At 32.8% G+C, this 20,415-nt stretch overlaps 1 protein-coding gene across 1 annotated transcript; it reads left to right on the top strand.

The window, feature by feature from the left end:
* The first annotated feature begins 98 nt into the window (after positions 1–98).
* On the top strand, positions 99–2,620 carry LOC112905175. The gene is made up of 2 exons (XM_025977077.1): positions 99–1,633; positions 1,719–2,620. Exons 1-2 carry the CDS (start codon positions 790–792, stop codon positions 2,552–2,554), a joined length of 1,680 nt encoding a protein of 559 aa, XP_025832862.1. The 5' UTR covers positions 99–789; the 3' UTR covers positions 2,555–2,620.
* Positions 2,621–20,415: the final 17,795 nt, after the last annotated feature.

Below are 20,415 nucleotides of genomic sequence, written 5' to 3'. Positions count from 1 at the left end.
ATTTCATCAAATGATACAATATGCAATATATTTAAATTCAAAATTATGAGCTACTACAGATTAAAACGCAAATTCTCATGAATATTTCAAATTTATTAATACAATTATTAATACATTACTTTATAATTGAAAAGCATGTTAACAATCAGGTGTACATGATCCTGAATGATAATTATGATAAAAACATTCGAAACAAACATTCTTTCTGCACCAAGAACAACAAATAAATGCTGTTTTGTTACAATTACAATGAGTTTTCAAAAGGTCCAATGAAAAACACGCTTGGTTTACATTTGTAAAAAATTTTTTTGTATCACAAAGTCCACTAGCAAACCAGGCATATTGTATCATTTGATGAAATATTGGCGCTGATAATTGGTGATGAACAATTGAATGGATTTTTAAGCAATCTTCTCGAGAATGAATTTCATAATTTTTGTCTAGCAGATCAGCTGTGCTCTGTAATCTTTTGATAAAATTTTTGACTTGTCTATAGAAATAAACATCGCATGGTTGAACTAAGGGAGTACATTTTGGAGGTATAATTTTAGTTGTACATGTAGGCATTTTCTCTTCATCTTGGAATATATGAGCTATATGAACTGTAGAAACTTTGAAGTGAGAAAAAAAGGGATAATAAGAGTACTTTAAATCTTATTCACTAACCGTTACAATGTGAACTACGCATCTATTCCACCTCTGTTCAACAGTTCATTTCTGAATTTTATCACGAACAGACGTATTTGTGCAGCAAAATTGACTCCGAAAAATTATTTTACAATTTTTACAATGGCATCAAGCGAAGCAAGTGGTTCACACAGTGTCGAAGAAATTCCTGATAGCTCCTTACACAGTGATTTTTCGAAGCAACGGCTAAAAGATGGAGTAGTGTATTATGAAAACTTACTTCTCGAAAATGATTTAATTATGGAAAGTTCTTCTGATACACTATCTGAAGATGCTATGTTGATAGGTAGAGAGTTATACAATAGTACATTAGATGTGTTGAGTGAAAAGAAGTTTATAAGTGATGAAGAATTGATTCATGCTCAAGAAGAGTGCATAGAAGGTAATTTCGAAGCAATTGCAGATGACTCACATGATGACTATGTCCCAGATGAAAAAAAATTTAAAAAGTCGGATTTTATTACCCTGGAATATAAAATCAAAGTTTTAAATGTAGCAAAAGCCCACCCTACATGGAAACTAGACACATTACAAAAACATGGATGTGGTCATTTAAAAAGAATGGATCATTTAAAAGTATGGGAAAAAGACGTGGAACAGGGTGGAACAAAATTTGATAAATTTCATGTGATCGATTCTTGGACATATGACCGCTTTGTTGAGATGAGAAGAAATTATAAACAAGTGACAACACGAAATCTGCAGCAATGGGCCTTAGCTGCCGCTAGTCAGTTTCCTGATCTTCAATTTAAAGCATCGAACCGGTGGGTAGCGAAATTCAAACAAAGACACAATATTTGTCAACGGAAAATTACTAGATTTGTGTCAGAGAAAGAAACATATAGCATTGAAACAATTTTGGCCTCTGCAGAAACCTTTCGTCTTCAAACAAAACAATTAATATCCAACTTTAATAGTGACTTCATTATCAATACGGATCAAACAGGTATATAAATTTTTCCTTTGTAAACTAATTACTATCTATTTCATTATTAAATTGAATAAGAATAAATCGTAAGACTTATTTCCAGGATGTCAATATCAATCACATTTCAATAGAACACTGACAGATAAAGGAAGTAAGACAGTTTTTGCTAATGTACAGGATATGAATAAGTTGTCACACACATATACTGCACAATATAGCATCACATTGTCTGGAAAATTACTACCACAAGTTTTCATTTGTTTGCAAGAACCTACAGGTGATTTCGGGCCAAGAATTAAGCAACATGTGGAGGAATATGTAAAAAAATATAGGAATGTTGTTGTCACATCATCGAAATCAGGAAAACTGACCACTATCCTCTATAAAAAATTTCTGGTGAAATCTTTGATGCCATATGTTCAGAAGAATAAGTTTCTTTTATTAGTCGATTCATGGACAGGACAAACAAGAGCAGAATTATACGATGAAATATTCCAAGATGAAGAGAAAATGCCTACATGTACAACTAAAATTATACCTCCAAAATGTACTCCCTTAGTTCAACCATGCGATGTTTATTTCTATAGACAAGTCAAAAATTTTATCAAAAGATTACAGAGCACAGCTGATCTGCTAGACAAAAATTATGAAATTCATTCTCGAGAAGATTGCTTAAAAATCCATTCAATTGTTCATCACCAATTATCAGCGCCAATATTTCATCAAATGATACAATATGCCTGGTTTGCTAGTGGACTTTGTGATACAAAAAAATTTTTTACAAATGTAAACCAAGCGTGTTTTTCATTGGACCTTTTGAAAACTCATTGTAATTGTAACAAAACAGCATTTATTTGTCGTTCTTGGTGCAGAAAGAATGTTTGTTTCGAATGTTTTTATCATAATTATCATTCAGGATCATGTACACCTGATTGTTAACATGCTTTTCAATTATAAAGTAATGTATTAATAATTGTATTAATAAATTTGAAATATTCATGAGAATTTGCGTTTTATTCTGTAGTAGCTCATAATTTTGAATTTAAATATATTTATAAAATATTTATGTTTAATATAATGAAAAATAAGGAAAAAAAAACAGAGAAAAAAAAGTCAGCTAGCTAGACTCGAACCTGTGTACGCGGGAGTACGAGTCTAGAGCCTTACCGGCTACGCCACAGTACGTTCAGACTAGATTAAACATAACTTCTATATAAAGTGCGGGGTGAACTTTAGAGGCATTTTTCTCAGCTTCTATTGGGCATTGGACGGAAATATTCTACAGTGGTATTACCCACATAGTATACTACCGCTACACGGAAAATCATTGAAATCCGTTTCCCCAAGGTCGTGCACTCCCCTTGTTAGTGAGAATAGGATCGGTCGCATGTGTAGCAGTATTGGTTATAAAAATGATAAAAGCCGTACAAGTTTAAAACTTACAGGATACATGCATATATTACACAAGTTATAATTTGAATAATTGATGATTAAATTATGGTTAATACAAGAGCGCTCCTATATGGACGCAGCATAGACAGCGTACAAGCAAAAGCCTCCGAGTATTCTATAAACTGCCGTCCCTGCTATAATTACGTTCTTGATCAATAATTTGAGTCGTTTACATCGGATATATTGCAGTCATAGTCGCCTTCTAGACCTAATTTTGTCGGTGTTTAAAATTTCCGATACGCTCGTAAAAATATACCGATTCGGGCGAAAATGCAAACCATTTCAATAAAACTTCAAACCGTAGAAAGCAAGAAAATATAGGTACTCATACTTAATAAAAATAAATAGTGTATGTACTCTGTTTCACAGTAAATCCATAATATCAAGATCAATAAAATTGGTCTTATAGGTCAGTCAATAGAATTTTTTAATTTCAACTAGAAACTAACTGCGGGATCACTTTAAGTACAATGCTGAGTATTATTTTGACATATATCTAACTCTCAATCAATGACTGTTAATATGTTATAAACAATTAAGACCCAAAAATGCGTTTTTTTAGTTTTTTACATACATATGTAAACGAAAGGAGCGGCCTCCTTGACACTAGAAAGAATTGCAGGGAATGAAGATAAATACAATGTGAAATTAATATTACAGTAAAAGCTCTTTATTCGCGGGGTATACCTTCCGTAAATATGCCGCGAATACAGAAACCGTGGATATGGAATGGTAATTAGTATGGAATCATACGGGATACGTTCTAAGGTTCCGAAATGAAACCAATATGTATCAAAATAAATTAATTTATTGAGAAATTCGCAATTAAAATTAATCGTTATAGTCAGCTTTAGGCAAGAGTTTAAAAAATTTAGTGATTTTTTAAACTTTAGCCTTTTTGTTTTGAATTTTCAAATTAGTCCACTCGGTTACATCTTTTATAAAAGCTGCCTCGGCATGTATCAACAGTACATAGTCAAAAGATGCCGATAGATTAAGGGGATTCAGTAGTACATGCGCCGTAGAGTAAAAACATGCTTATCGGTTCTAGATATCATGAGTTTAATGTTTGGAAGAGAGGTTTGAAATTTTGTAGTCAGATAGATAATGGTTTGTTCTAAAGCCTGTCGAAGGCCATTTTTTAATTTCTTAATTTCTATTGAAAATACGTGTCCTACAAGAAGCATCAACTTTAAGCACTTGCAAAAGTTATTAATGACCGTATTATTGAAAACTAAAAATGTGCCGAGTTAGTGTGAACCTTTGTCTGTTACCATACAAAAAATCAGGTATTTATCTCATAACGTTAAATCACAATGTATAGAATAGAAACCCATATTTTCGGAAAAACATTAATATTAAATCAACTTAATTTCATCCCACTACAGATTACCTCAAGTTAATGGGGATTTTTTTTTGCTGCTGCTATTACACCCTCGCCGGGAATCGAACTCGATTAACTGTTTTAAGTAAACTTTTTTCGTTTGAAGCCACCGAAAAACTCGCTGTAAATATTAGCTGACAAAGTCGAAAAGCTTTCCCAATAGCTATTTTATATTTAGCAGGTACCTTCATGATGCTTTACATCAAATAATATCTCTAACCGCGTAAGAAGCGCTTATATCACTGGCAATGAGTCAATTTTTCAGTATTTTCGCTTGTAATATTCTTTTTGTGTAAAAGATTTGTGAGAATGTTTGATATTGGATTCAAACGTTCTATAACCATTTTGAGTTCATCTTGTAAAAAGTTTGTAATTTTATCTTAAACGCTTCTTTTCTATAAAACATATTTATATCGACGCTTGCTGCATTGGACTCACAGTTATCAATTGCGTATACAATGTTCAAGTCTTGCTTTCCTTTTGTTATTTAATATTGTTTTAATTAAATACATACAGGTATGCCGTTTTTATAAGGCGCTTGCTTTTTATTAAAACAAAAATCTTGGTATTTTTGCGTTCCAGAATAGATTTACGAATTATTCCTATTGATGTACCAGTGTATGCGATAAAGTGCTTCTAGTAGCCGACTTACCATGGGGTATTTGACTTGAAATATTGACCAGAAGTTCGATTTCTTGACGGTACTGTAAAATGGTAATTTCTGTCACCTGCAGGAGTTCAGTGAACACCGAACGAAGGACCGATATTACTTTTATGTAATTTTATTACAACCCGAATGCTCTTTGAGTTTCTCAAGCACTTTTCCCTACAGGCGTTTTTACATAAAATTATGAAAGAATACTATTTTTAACATATTTCTCAATTAATTGGAAAAGTCAAACAAATATTGTGGGGAAGCATCCCCCCTTTGAGTAGGGGCCTGAGGCTATCGAATAAATAGTTTTTATTTCATCTTTGCCGAAACAACCTCGTTTACTGCTTTGTCCCGTGGTGTGTAATCTATTATTTTCCACAATAACGACTTAAAGTTTTCCTCACCATTTCGAGATAGTTAATCATTATGCTCTCTGAATCTTGCGATTTTAATTTTGAAAGTAGAACAGTGTCAAACTACAAAGTTGCATCTCGCTTTTTGATTTAAGGATGTTTGGGAGGTATGTCAAAATGCTACGAGACAAATAAAAATTTGGAAGAACGTTCCTCATTCAATTCTAAAACTCCTGTAAAAATTACAAATCGATTCACTAAACCGTTAAAAAGTTATTGAAATTTTAAAAAANTCGACGTCTCGACAATGAGCGTAAGGCTAACCTCTCTGTATGAAAACGTGGTGCTTAATGCTGTTTAACCTCGATTTTTCTTAGAATGAAATTGCCGCTTACAAAAATTTTAGCTCAATTTATTGACGAAGGAAATTTTTATCGCTTGCAGCCGTTATATTAGATGATTAGCTGGGTTACTTTACTTAAATTGACATTAAAATCTTGTTTTTGATTGTTTGGCGCTTACGCCTTTTTGTCGTGACTCCATCGATATACAGTAAAATATATATAACTAAATTTTAATTCTCAGTTCATCCCATTTGTCCCGCTTTGTCTCATTGAAAATGTAGTTACTTTAAAGTACACAGCAATTACAACACTCAATAAAATCATTGTGAAAATTAGGTTAAATTACAGTAAGAATAGACAACACGAACGAAGTATTGTTTTTGTCGTGTACTTCTTTTGTTTATAGAAATGTGAAAAAAGTAAAAAATTATTGTGGTTTCACAGTAAACGAAATTTCGAGTGGATTACCTTAAATTAATATTTTTTTTTTAAGAATTACAGGTAAAAATAAGACAATGCAGGACCGTATAAAAATAGCGAAAAATAATTTCACAGTTTTCCTTTAATGATTCACGCTCGCTAAGGATCTATCTAGTTTTAATAAATTGACCGTCATACCAACATACTGATATTCACATCAGCCAGGTATTTATAATATTTATTAGTACAATTAGGATATATGACAAAGAAAAAAAATATGCCCCTATGTATACATGTGTACGACAACGTTGCACTGTCGAGTTTGTCGTTTCTGCTTTTACAACATGTTAATTAATAATCGGACATGGACCTGGTTGTCCGATCCTCATTGCCACTGTCAATGCCGTTCGTTGTTGCCGCTGCGTCGCGACTCTTTTAGCTGCTTCGCTGCTTCTTGACGAAATCGGAATCATCTTGTAGGTATACATATATCTCTCGTATACTTACGCGGTGCGACCGCGCAATTTTGGGTGAACGAACCGTAGATTTTATCATTTATGCATATTAACAAGCAATATTAATGAACAATGTCAGAAAATTTAAATCAAACTGCGCTTTTCTTGTTTACCTACCCGATCCTGCATGATACGTGACTTACATATACCGCATGTAGATATGAGATAGTCTGTAGGTCTGTAGTAAGCCAACAAAGCGAAAACGGTCGAACATCGTTCTTTACGTTTCTGTAATCAACATAAATATGTCTAAATCCCTTCAGACAAATTTTACAGCTTTATAGTCTCTTCATCTTTTGGTTTGGGGTTACATTTAAAATGATGACACCTACCACCTCTTATTAGTATTAAGCAGCAGTTATGTTAAAGTGAAACAATTTTTGAAGTCGGATTAGTAGTTTCAAAGTTTACCTTCTACAACCAAATTTACAAACTTTCAAAGTTTACCTCTTTAATATAATATGTATTAGTATAACTAGATATATACATACTTATATTTTTAATTTGCAAGAGAATGGGAAACAACTAAAAGTATTCATGTTTGCCTTCTCCTTTCGCATAAGTAATAACTGAGTTATGGTCATTGCAAACGAAAATAATTGGAATGTAAATATCAAAAATTAATCTGATCGCGTCGAGTTTGGGCCTACACACTTTACTAATTAAAATGACATTAATAATTATACGTTCATCTCTAAAACGCGACGTTTCGTACCGGCTTTTATCGCTGTATGTTTATTTGACCATCATACCATCGTACCTTCGAAATACTGCACAATAAATAATTGGACTATCTATATTTTTCACTTTTCTGTATTGCATAAATTAGTCCTTTTGCCCTGATTGCTCTATCTGATTGACCTATACGTAAATACAATGCACTAGAGCAATGGTTCCTAACCTTTTTAATATTGTTACCCCTGATTTTACCCCGGCCTTAAAATGTTATCAATACAAACAACACAAACAAATACAAATATCTTTAATAATCACAAATTGCACATCAGTCTTACAATTTTATATTATCTGAACAATAAATTAAGTAAAGATAGTTGGTGTGATGGTTAGTATTACTTTGCATTTTTTAAGTTTTTTTGTGTTGACTTTAATTTCGCTTAAAGCGCATTCTAAGTCATGTTCCACATTTAGAAGGATTCTGGTCTTTGTTTTCAGTGTAACCAAAGTTGAAAAACCACTCTCACATCTATAGGTGGTGGCAAAGGGTATTGACATTTTTAAAGCTCTGTTAGCTAGAGCAGGATATTCGGCATAAGCTTTTCGCCAAAATGTGCTAAGATCATAATTTTGAAATTCTACTCTGCAAGTAGTATTCTGGTGTAGTCCAAGATATTCCACATTGACCGCTACGTCTTCGTTTTTAATAATCATGCATCGGTAGATCTTAATATCCAAGAACTGGACTGATGATTATCCATATCCGGAAAATGTTGCTTCAGTGAGTTTATTGCTGCAGATAAATGCCGAACCACAGAATTTTCAAATGTGGGCTTGTTGGTTCAGTTGTGTAAATATCGACAGATCTATAATTTTATATTTTTACTATCTAGCTACGTATTTTGGGTCTTAATTATTAGGTTCTTTGTTACCCCCACAGAATAATTGATTTACCCCCGCGGGGGTAATACCCCTAGGTTCGGAATCACTGCAGTAGAGTAATAGAGCAATGATGGGGAACATACTCCAGTTCGGCCTTCATAAAAGTTAACTTTTGTAGTATATGATATTTAATGACAGAAATAAGGATAACTTAGAAATTAATAATATGAATTACAATTCTGCAGTGCAGCAGCTCAGACGAACTTTCAGAAGTTTAAGTCAATTCGAATTGATAAAACTGCATAGAACTCCATTTGATTTTTTTGTAGCCACATAGCTGCATAAAATTTACAAAAATTTTTTCAGACATGAAATGCAATATGGATAATAATTGTTTATTAAATGGGCAGGATTGTAATAACAATAAGCTTGCCGTAACGGCCCTCCTACACCATGTCGAGTTTTAAATTTATTTAAGTTGTAAATCAAAGCGATTTTATTATAGTCAGTACATGACAAACAAGGTAAGTGGTAGTTATCAGTATTTTTGTTGAAACGCAATTCGTCCGACACAATTAAAAGCAGCATCTCACGAAACAAAGAGTGACACAGAGAAAGGTACCGTGTGTGAGAGGGAATGAGGTAGATAGCTTCAGATAGACAGAAGATGAAGTTTTATGATGAAGTTATCAGTTCAGTCGTGCTGCTAGAACGTATTTTTTAATGCCCGGGAAGATCAGATGAATAAACATAATACATGAAAAAGAAGAAAAACGTTGCGAATGTTTCAAGAACAGCAACATTGTACGGCTATCAGATTTCCAAGGACTATTGACTAACATTGCAATACCAAAACAATTAATTTGCAATATGTCTCAGTAGGTATGCCTGTTGGTAAATTGAGCTACTTAATAATGAATTAAGTAAAAAATTTAAATGCCTGCCTGTGTACCTGACCTTCTCTTTGCTGGATTGTGCCATTTATATGTATCATCATTTTTATATCCACAACTCATGGCTAACGTACAATTCACACTATAAATGTAAAATATTAAGAAACATATGGAATTTAAAATGTTGAAAGAATAGGGTATTCAGGAAGTTTCTAACACTGAAAAGCACATCAGAATGGAAAAATCTCGATCATTTTAGGAAATTCCAAACATTTTTTTAAGACACTTGTCGAATATATGAACATGTCCTAATTTACGTTCCAAAATGTTCTCGATTCTTCTAGTCCAGACCATTCCAGACCTTTCCCATCTGAGGACAATTCTAAATATTCGAAAACGTTAAGATCCTTTGGTCGAAATATACGAATATGCCCTAATTTACGAATAGTGTCACTATCGAGCTACGCCATTCAAGCATATTGCTTCTTGAATATTCCAGAATGTTCTCGATTCTTTTGGTTCAGTTCACTTCTAGACCTTTCACATCTGAGGACAGTTCTAGATATTCAAAAATGTTAAGACCCTTTGGTCGAAATATACCAATATGTCCTAATTTACGTATAATGTTAGAATCCAGCTTCGCGATTCAAGCATATTGCTTCTTGAATATTCTAGAATGTTCTCGATTATTCTGGTTCAGTTTACTCTAGACCTTTCACATCTGAGAACAATTTAAAATGTTCGAAAACGTTAAGAGTCTTTGGTTGAAATATACGAATATGCCCTAATTTACGTATAATGTCAGAACCCAGCTTCGCCATTCAAGCATATTGCTTCTTAAATATTCCAGAATGTTGTCGATTCTTTTGGTTCAGTTCACTCTAGACATATCCATCTGAAGATAATCCTAGGCATTCGAAAACATTAGGACACTGGTTGAAATACACTGAAACATAATGTCACTTGAACATTTGAGAATGTTAGATATGGATTCTTCTAGTTCATTTCACTCTAGAACCAACCTAGGCATTCGAAAATATTCTAGCTGGTAACAACGCTAAAGACAATTCAACAGCTTCTAGTATATTTTCACTTATTCTAAATTGGTGTTAGGTGGCCGGTGTTGACCCGTAAAACTTCTACACTCATCAAACTGGAGAAATTTGGATCATTATAGGAGATTCCAAATATTTTTTAGAATTATTGTGAAATTATTGTATACTAGTGAATTAATTTTTTATAGTTAGGAATAATAATTTATGTGCTTATTTAATCTATTTTAATGAAGNCACTGCCAAAAGTCAGTTAAAAATTTTCCATATTATTCGTTATTTCTTATTTTATTCAAAGTTTTTGGTTAAATTCCAAATTTTCTCTCAAACTATATACTTTTTTTTAGTATAGATAGTATTTCTTTACCTCATGATATGCTGCAAAATCTAATTAATCACGAATTTCTAATTTTATGTACTCTTGTCTCCGATTGTACCTCCTAAACATCCTTAAAAGCTGTTGAAATAAGTGAAGAATGAGATCAAACATTATCTAGTAGCTCGTAATAATATAGCAGTAGTACAATTAACTAATAGTGTGGTTAAGATTTTTGTCACAAAATCGATCTGGCTTTTCTCTGTTGACTGGACTATATATTGTTCCTTTCTGATCACGGTCGAAACAATTACCGCACGCCATCAGAAACGTCAAGAACGGTATGGGTGCAAGTTTGAAAGTAAAATTTCTATCCAACTCCGTCTGCCAATCAATCGTCGTTTGCTAACACATTTATCGCGATAATATTTGACATGCATGTGAAAAAGGAGAGCAATTCTTGTTTCAATCGTCGACCGGAATTATCTTATTAATGAAAGACAGAGAAAGAAAAAAAAACTAAAAAGAGAAATTACAATGTCGACACTCTACCTAATATCGATTGTTTGTCTCTCCATTTCAACAGAAACAAAAAAAAACCAATTAGCATTTATTCGAATAGTAGTTGGTGCTAGCAAATACAAAGGTACCTACATCAAAATTGTTGGCATATATAGATCTGTAGTTGATTACATACAAACAATTAGGTATTTGTAACATATTGCGCTGTTAGTTGGCTGATACGAAACAATTGAGCAATAATTTAAACACGTTGATTTAATATTATGGGGTTTAAGTATTGTATCATACAGGGTTCTTTAAACTTTGATACATTAGACGTTTAAGGGAAACTAAGCCTGTTAGAAATCTAAAAATTTAGCAATGGTTATCGAGGATGATCTTTTTAACTAAAATAATTTCAACTATTGGCCGCTTTGCTGTGATGCCATTTTTGTTATTTTAAAAGGAATGGTATATTTTTTACGACGAATTCGTATGATACACAAAATTTTAAGGTAACTTTGATGACCAACTTGTATGAATAGTTTCGGAGATAATTTAATTTATAGAACAAAATCGCTACCGCAACCCAAATTATAACAAATCATAACTTCCACAAAAAATAACTTAGAGCGTTAAAATTTTCACCAGTTATAGTAGTGTAGTATCGATAATGTTAAACCAAAATTAAGTTACATAATTTATACTGGGCGTTAACGAAAAAATTGCAAAGTTTAAAAATTTCCAACTCGAATAACTTCGTTTCTTCAAATGGCACGTTTTATTTTGCCATTCGATTCCTCTTTTATCCTCTTTTGATCTATGTTGATGTTTTATATTGCTTTATTTGAAAATTTTAAAGTAAATTTGGATTTTTATCTAAAAAATAAATTTCACTAACTTTGACATAACAAAAGTGTGCCGTGGACAATTGATAGCTACTTCAAATGTTAAAAATCAAAACCTTTCGTTTTTCTATGTTAGTAAAATTTGACGGAATTTGTCTTTTTTTCAAGCTTCGGATACCACTTCCAAAAGTGTTGCTGGAGATGAAAACAATGAAATTAATGTTTTTGCATTTTTTTTTTATAAATTGAGTATTTAAATCTGAACTTAAGTATTCATTGTAAGCTTCGTCTTCTATCATTTTGTAGCATTAAAACGAAAGGTATGGTTTTGATTTTTAATATTTGTGGTAGATGTCCATAGTGGTTGGTGAAATTATCCATTTTAGATAAAAATCCAAAAATCTTCATTGGAAGACGATAAAACTGACAAAATAAAATATTGAAAAAATGAAGTTATTTGTGTTTGAAATTTTTAAACTATGGGTTTTTTTGTTAAACGCCCAGTATAAATTATGAAAGCTCTATTTGGGTTTAACTTTAGTCATAGTATAACTAGTACAATTTCAGCACTCTGTCATTTTTTTGTGGAAGTTATGATTTGTTATAATTTGGGTTGCGGTTTAGAGCACATACCCTATCTATTCCAGCTAATTGTATTGTATGTTGTTTCTCTTTCTTTGAAGAAACATACATTTCAACAAGAAAGGGGAAATTATTTTACAATTGTGGCTCCAGACGGAAACTCATTCTAAAACATTAATTTAACGTTGCACAAAATGTCTAATCTGAAGCTAAAATGATTTAACAACGACGTTTAACATCACTTACAAGTTCGCTTATACTTACTCAGCAAAATACTACTTTTGTATTACGTTTAATCATGTTTTATCCTAAAATCTAACACATATACTGGAGCCATTAGGGTTTGAAGGAAGGGGGGGGGGGTGCGCTTATAAATATGCATATATTGATAAAAAATACTATGTTAAAAGGTACATATTTCTATACATATGTTTAAAAAAGGAGTTATCAACGTCCGAAAACGTCGCAAATTCTTTAAGTCTAATTTTGCAGGAATTGTGAACCTATGTATATTTTGCTTTTTGAGTTTTTACGTCTTCTACACTATTCCTGTTCCTTATATAGCTAAATCACTGTTTATAAAATTTGAAAACATTTTGACTTAACGCAGTTGACATTTTAACATTACGTACAAAAAAAATACATATTACTATTAAGTATAACTAGTCACTGCATTACAATTCGCCTAAACATGTAATTCAGCTACTCTAGAGAGTAGCTCAGGTATGTATTTAGAAAGAGCATAGTTTTTAGACTGGCAGTGACATTTACATACCAATACGTCAACAAAAAGTTACCTAAATATTTCATCATCGGTTTAATGCAAAGAAAAATGTAAGTCGAAAATTCAGTGGTGCAGTAATCCAGGGGCTTAGCGAGAGGTTAAATATATGACAATTTAAAAAGATGTTTTAAAATTTGTTTTACTTGTCGCAGACATAATGAGTCGATTTTCTAAGATTAAGCGGTAAGCTGTTAAGCACAGGGCCCTAAAAAATTCTTTTTATAACTTCATTTCGTCGTTTGTTTTACTTTAGCTTAGGAGCATATAACGGAGGCAGTGGACATAATAAAAAGTAGTGTAATCTTTCGTTCGCCTGCTTTACGTAAATTGCCAAGTTTATAGTGCCACACGGACATCGGACGACACCTCTCATGTTATTTATCGACTGTAAAAGCCTACCTTGTTATCTTCTTACTAAAACACGCCATCCGCTACACCAATAAATTATTAATATGAACCGTTCGCAGCTTAAATTAAATAACTCGCGATAAACTGTCTTTCATGTGAAACAAAGTCTTCTTATTTTTCTAGTACACAATCTTAGAACCGAGCTACATTCAGACATTCAAACATGTTAATCTATTACACAAATTCATTTTATCTTATGTTTTTACATAGAAGACTACATGTTTTGATCCTATAAATTTTCAGTTTTAAAATCTAACATTTCCTGGATTCAGGCGTTCGCCAAATTATTATTCTTGATTGTGATGCAAAAACTCAATTCATTAAAAAGTACAATAGTTTCGTTAGTATAATAAATCCCTGGTTTTTCTTCTGAAAGATATTTTACCTTTAACAATGGTAAACGTGATAGATAGATCTGGCCTACTTTTGTTTAGGCTTGTCGATTAATTCTTAAAAAAATCGAATTGAATGCACTGGAATCGATTTTCGATTAATCGAATCGTGTGTCATTTTTTTTAGTGTATATGTGTAATATACATTAGACGTTGTAGGTGGATAATTTAGTAGGGCAGTTCATAATGTAATATAATGTTTACCACAAGTTGAATGAGCGTTTAAACGATTCTACTCTCTCCCCCATGTACTAAGCATAGTGTCAACCTTTTTTGAAGTGAAACTTCATTGTCAACGTTAGGAAGGAAATTTACTAGGGTATAAAACCGAATAGTGTAACGTGACGCGTCACACGTCACGTCTCGCGCAGCGTGTGACCTCTGGTGCTAACCTATTAGCACCAACCGATATTCCGAAAATTGCCATTTCGACAAATTGTCAGCAGATTGCGCCTACGCTGTACTCTATATGAGGCATATGCATTTGCGTTTGTTTTGATTTGTAATTCCTCTGCAGTTTTATATGGTGCAAGCGTAAAAGTATTTAAGAAAACTTCACTAATATTTCGCATTCGTCCGCTAGAAAAAAAGTTGTATTTTTCAGGCGTTAGTAATTAGTTAATACAATAGTTTAATTTAAAAATACTATAGTAATATACAATCTAAAAAATTTTCACTTCTTAAGCATGTATCCTAATACATGCTCGCCCCCTTTTTGTAATTATTATGTGAATCGATCCGATTTGAGAAGATATTGTAAACTGAATCACTGAATCAATTCAATATTTCAGTGATTTGTGTATTTCAGTCGAATCAAATCGATTTTATTTCATTACTGCTATAGCCTTCTTAGAAATGTACTGCTGGGTATAATAAAAGTGACAGCATGCCAATCATTTCTTTCTTATAAGAGAAACAGGGACGTTTACTTTTATTATACTATCAATAAAATTCGACTTATTAATTCAAAAGCTGAAGTGAACGGATATGTTCGAAATTTTATGCTATACTATAAAAATAAAATAATTGCAGTGATATCTATACCTTTACTTTTAAATAAAATTAATTCTAAAGTTTCAAATCACTTGTGGCATCGAACGCATCATAAAATTTGCAGAAGGCATTTTGCCCTTTGCCCCGCAAACCGATTATATTATGTGTAGAATGCGATTTTGTTCAGTATCCTAGGGCGCTCTATGGATGCAATCTTTCTATCAAGATCAAAATGCGTAAATTTCGACCGTGATCTATTGATTTTACCGTGAAATCGCCTCCTACACGGCCTCGCTTTATAAGCTTCCATCGAGGAAAAGACTGAACTGTAAATCATACACTGAAATCTTCACATTAAAAAACATCATAAGGATGCCGTTGTTTTTACTCTTTTTTTCGATCCACATCTTTACATCGAGAAAATTGCTCAAAAATCAAGAATGCTTGAAGCACCAATCGCTTAGTTTTTACATATATGTATGTATGTAACTATTTATCGGGGTGAATCAATACGTCGAACTCGTGAAATTGGCATATAGATAGATATAGGTACGTATCTATAGGTATAATAAGGAGATGTGGTAGAAAAAGAAACAAAATATTATTAAAAAAATACAACGTGTAATTATACAACAGGCTGCTGAAGTGAAACTTCTTCAAACACACAAACATACCGGAATACGGGTTAAGGAATTGGTTTAATGGTATTATTTGTCCACTATGCTTCGAACGGGTGCAATGCTAATAGTAAATATACTATAGAATGTCTTTATATACAACAGTCACAGCTTTTTTGTCATTAGACAATACAAATCGGTCGGTACCGCCGCAACCGCTATGTTCCTGCATTTTAAGTCGTAATACGTATCTTCGAAAATATTAATTTAAATTACATGCTGTAAAGGGCCATATTGATCTATATTAAATGCACAATGTATTTAAAAGTACTTAATTGGATAAGGATTAATGTTGTATTGCTTAAAATCGCTTCGTAAATAAGCCATTATTTTTCGTAAAAAGTAAAGAAAAAAAAAAGTGGTTATTGTGGGTTATCCCTAAGAGATAGACATATACTATCCTGGACTTTTTTGTAGACCTTTTAAGGTGTACAATACTGTAGTATATTATTTTGACCTATCTCGTAGAGTTCAGCCAGCGTTTGCAATGTAAGCGCAAAAAAATTTGTTTACGACATCACATTACAAACCTCTAAAATTATCAGTGTTTCTCTACTATATTATGCATATGTTATACATATAAACCTTCCTCTTGAATTACTCTATCTATTAAAAAAAAACGCATTAAAATCCGTTGCGTAGTTTTAAAGATCTGAGCATACATACGGTTAGACAGCGGGGGAAATGCGTTGCATGATTTCGTTACGTGGCAACTCGCATGAAACGAACTTACCTTACCGTCGGTAAAGAAGTTTCACTTCAAAAAATGAGGGTGGATGTTTCGAGAAACAAAGCAGGTTTATAAAAAAACTTGAACTATTTGAAATGTAAATGTAGAATCATGAACAAAAGCGGACCTACACACCTGAAATAGGTATCGATTTGATTAGTTATAATGTATTCAAATAGTTGAATAGGTCACGATGACAGACAACAGAAGTTGTTTTTTTTTTAAAAGATTTATAGGTAATTTAACCGAGCCTAACTAATCATAACTTTCCTTTATACACTGTTTAAATTACAAAATAAAGGGCATGACTACCACAATACTCACTTCGTTTGTGTTGTCTTTTCCTACCGTAATTTTTTTCTCTAACAACCGCTTTTTTGCTTTTTTCGAAAATATAATATTGAGTGCCGCAGCGAAAATGCATGGTGATATAAGTTCCGCTTTTATCCAATTCTAGTGGCACACTTGCAGGTAAATGTAGAGGCACAAATTGGTTTCATGTCTCGGGCAGTATAGAGTTAAAGAAATTTTAAAATAATCTCGTAAATAGTGACACATTTGCAGTCTATTTCCTTTTTTTTCTGTGTATAGTGCCATTAACGAATGGATGATTCTATTTCCTGTCAGTGAGCAAACAAATAGCTATGCTCTCGTTGACACTGATATCGATATGTTTCGAATTTGAATATTATCGCCCAATTAGCGACAGGGCAATAAGTACAGTCTTAATACACTACATTTATAAATGGTTTACGAGCATCGGATGAAATACACATAACCACTTGCCCATTACCTATAGGCACATGTACTTACGTTGATTTATATATAGAAGGAGAGTTGCCGCAGCAACGACTAATTATATTAATTGCAATAAGTTTGTAACAAAACGATAAACAGGTAGATATCTGTCAATCGATTTCTACCTTTGCGGTACAAGTCAATTAAGAACACGATTAATTTCATGACCACCTATGTTTGCTTTTCAATTAGAATCGAAAATTAATCTGAACAAATCAGAAAACAAATTCAACGATTTCTATAAATAAAAGGCAGCCGTTCTCTATTATATTAAAAATAAATAAATAATCAATATTGTTAGTTAAAGAGTCACAGGGCAATTATTCAAAAAAGTATTAGGAATTTAAATTTGGCAGATATCCGTCATTGAAAGTGGAATACAAAATTGGATCAAATTTAGATATTTATTTTAAGGTTAGTTTTATAAGAATATCCAAATCTTAACAGTTTCAATAGTTTTAATAAATATTTCGTATTTTTAAGAATCAGGCAGTTATAGAGCTGGGGCTGCAACGTAGAGAAGTAAATATTAGGAAGGGAGTCAGGCAGGGAAGCACACTGTCATCGCTACTTTTTAATCTACAAATCGAAGATGCGATCAACATCATTAAAGGCAGTACAACTAAAGGGATATATATACAGGGGCAAAAGATTAGTATGCTTAGATTTGCAGATGATGTTTAGTGCTAATAATTATCTATATTTTTACAATTATTTTTATTCAAAAACCTTTACGTTTGATTAGATTTACTATTGTAAATTACTTTCATTAAATTTCTTTGTTCCTTTGTTAAATTCAACTTTATAACGTTCCTTCAAATATTTCTTCAAACATTTTAGGTCATAAATTCCTTTCTTTTATTATTTGGTTTAAAATATTTCGTGAATATTCTATTTGTCATACAAACAAAATGTACGTGATGAATTCAATAATTCCTGGTAGCATAAATGAGGTTTTTCTGTCACTAATATGTGGCTCATTGTTAGCTCTTTCATACTTGTTTTCAGAACTTTTCCGTATGGTTGAACTCAACACCCTATTGTATATGACGACATTCAGAAAATTCCTACATTTATCCACCACCATTATATGTTTCATTTAGACTCCACTTCCTTTGTTAGTTGTTCTCTAGTTTTAAGTAAACACATCAATCAAATTCGCTACTAGTTTTATTTTAATAACATTCTAGTAGAACGGGACTTCCGAGTGGTCTCCGGATATTTTTTTATCTCACGACTGCACAGATGATATAGCAGTATTAGCATTAGCAAGGAGTTAGAGATATCTTTAATTAAAATGGATGCAATACTGGCAAAACAGTAAGTACATTATGAAAATAAATAAAAGTAAAACAAAAATACTGATATGCAAGGGAAGAAAAAGTAGAGAAAGAGCGAATATAAAGATAGGAGACGAAAAATTAGAAGAAGTGGCCGGTTTTAGGACAGAAGGAGTAGTAGGGATATAAAGATGAGGGGCAAGTCAGGGACATATTAGAGGCAGAAACAGGAGTTAGGAGGGGTAGAGGTAGATCTAGATTAGATTACCTACTGTTCACAAATAGTTAAGGATGTGGGATATTCCAGTTTTGGGGAAATGCGAAGATTAGCTCAGGATAGGAAAGAGTGGAGGTGCGTGTCCAACCAGTCTTAAGACTGACGACCTTATGATGATGATGATGGAATGTCCTGTATTTTATTGAATCGTGTGGCGTTAGTAGAAGCTCTTTTCTAACTGTAGTGATGCTGAACTGATTATGAGTTAATTTCAACAAAGAGACATATCAGTTGTACACATACAATGTTTTATTTAATCCCATAATTGCGACGTAGCGAACAAAACGCGCAAGGAGGCTCTAATGCAATGCATTACACTCTCATTTACGAAGCATTCGTTAATAGTCCATAAATTGTGCCGTATTCCATTACCGACCTACCACACCCAAGCTAACCTCGCTGCATTTAGTCTAGTATTATAAGAGCACTTCAATATCCATGCAAATGCTGTCAGGAAATTAGGACTTTTATGCACATGCGTGACTGCATCTACCGGTAACAATAAAGTGTAAAAAGCATGAACTGGAAGTAAGAACGAGTACTTAGGACGCTCTAAACAGTACCTGGGAGGTGGTTCGTATGCTGTACCAACATTAAAAGCCGATCTTTATCGCCCAGGTCCATATAAGATCGAGGAATGTTAAATTTCTAATCTGCATTGGCCATACTCAGCATCAAATAATGACAAACATCACAAAGGGAGAAGAAAATTGATTCAACAGAAGAAGGTAAACCTTAAGTGCAGTAGGTACCTATTTGTAAAAATGTGTGAGTTTAGTGCCATGTCGAATGTGAAGTATAATAGACCCCTACTGTAGTGCAGTAGTTTTACTTATGTGGTTACACAAAATACACCTCGATTTAATTGTGATTATCATCATAGTAGGTTGTTAGTTGTACGACTGGTTGAAGACGTACGTCCACTCTTTCATATCCTTAGCTGGTTTTCACATTTTCCAAATGATAGCTATGAAGGGCCAGTATTTAGATCCATATGGTCAGTATACTTTGGTAACCCGGTCAGTGGGTATGCTTCGTTTATTTTCTGTAGCGATATGACCTTCAGTTTGACCGGTGCAAAGTAGAAGAGAACAGCACTAGGCTAGAAAAGAAAGGAGACAATTCTCGACCAAACTCTTAACCGGTGAGGAGCGTATAATCCGTACAGTACTGTACGGAAAATTGACCATTTTATCCACTACAATTGCATTGCTCAAATGTGCTGCTATTGGTACCATTTACTACTGAAAATATCAACGAGATGTTTATTTATATTTGAAGACATATTAAAGGCTTTAACGCTTGTTTTCGACTCGCACTACTATTCATGATTGAACAAAACTTTTGGCAGGTACTGTATGAAAAAGTATGTTTAATGAACAAGAGTCGAGAGTATAATGAGCTTTTTTCTCCCTACCTATGATTTTGCCAGCGCGCATCCAAGACATTGGAAGGAGTATATTGCTAGAGAAAGTAAATGAAGTATATTTAAGTATGAATGGTCACTGGCCAGTATTAAAATAAAATAGTAATACGGTCGGTATTTGTATTTCCTATTTACAATTAGTTACTATTTATACAAATATATA

Source organism: Agrilus planipennis, unplaced genomic scaffold (genome assembly GCF_000699045.2).
Source record: "Agrilus planipennis isolate EAB-ADULT unplaced genomic scaffold, Apla_2.0 scaffold267, whole genome shotgun sequence".
Classification (NCBI taxonomy): Eukaryota; Metazoa; Arthropoda; class Insecta; order Coleoptera; family Buprestidae; genus Agrilus; species Agrilus planipennis.
Note: the sequence above shows the minus strand (reverse complement) of the source record. Positions and strands in the feature narration are given on the sequence as shown.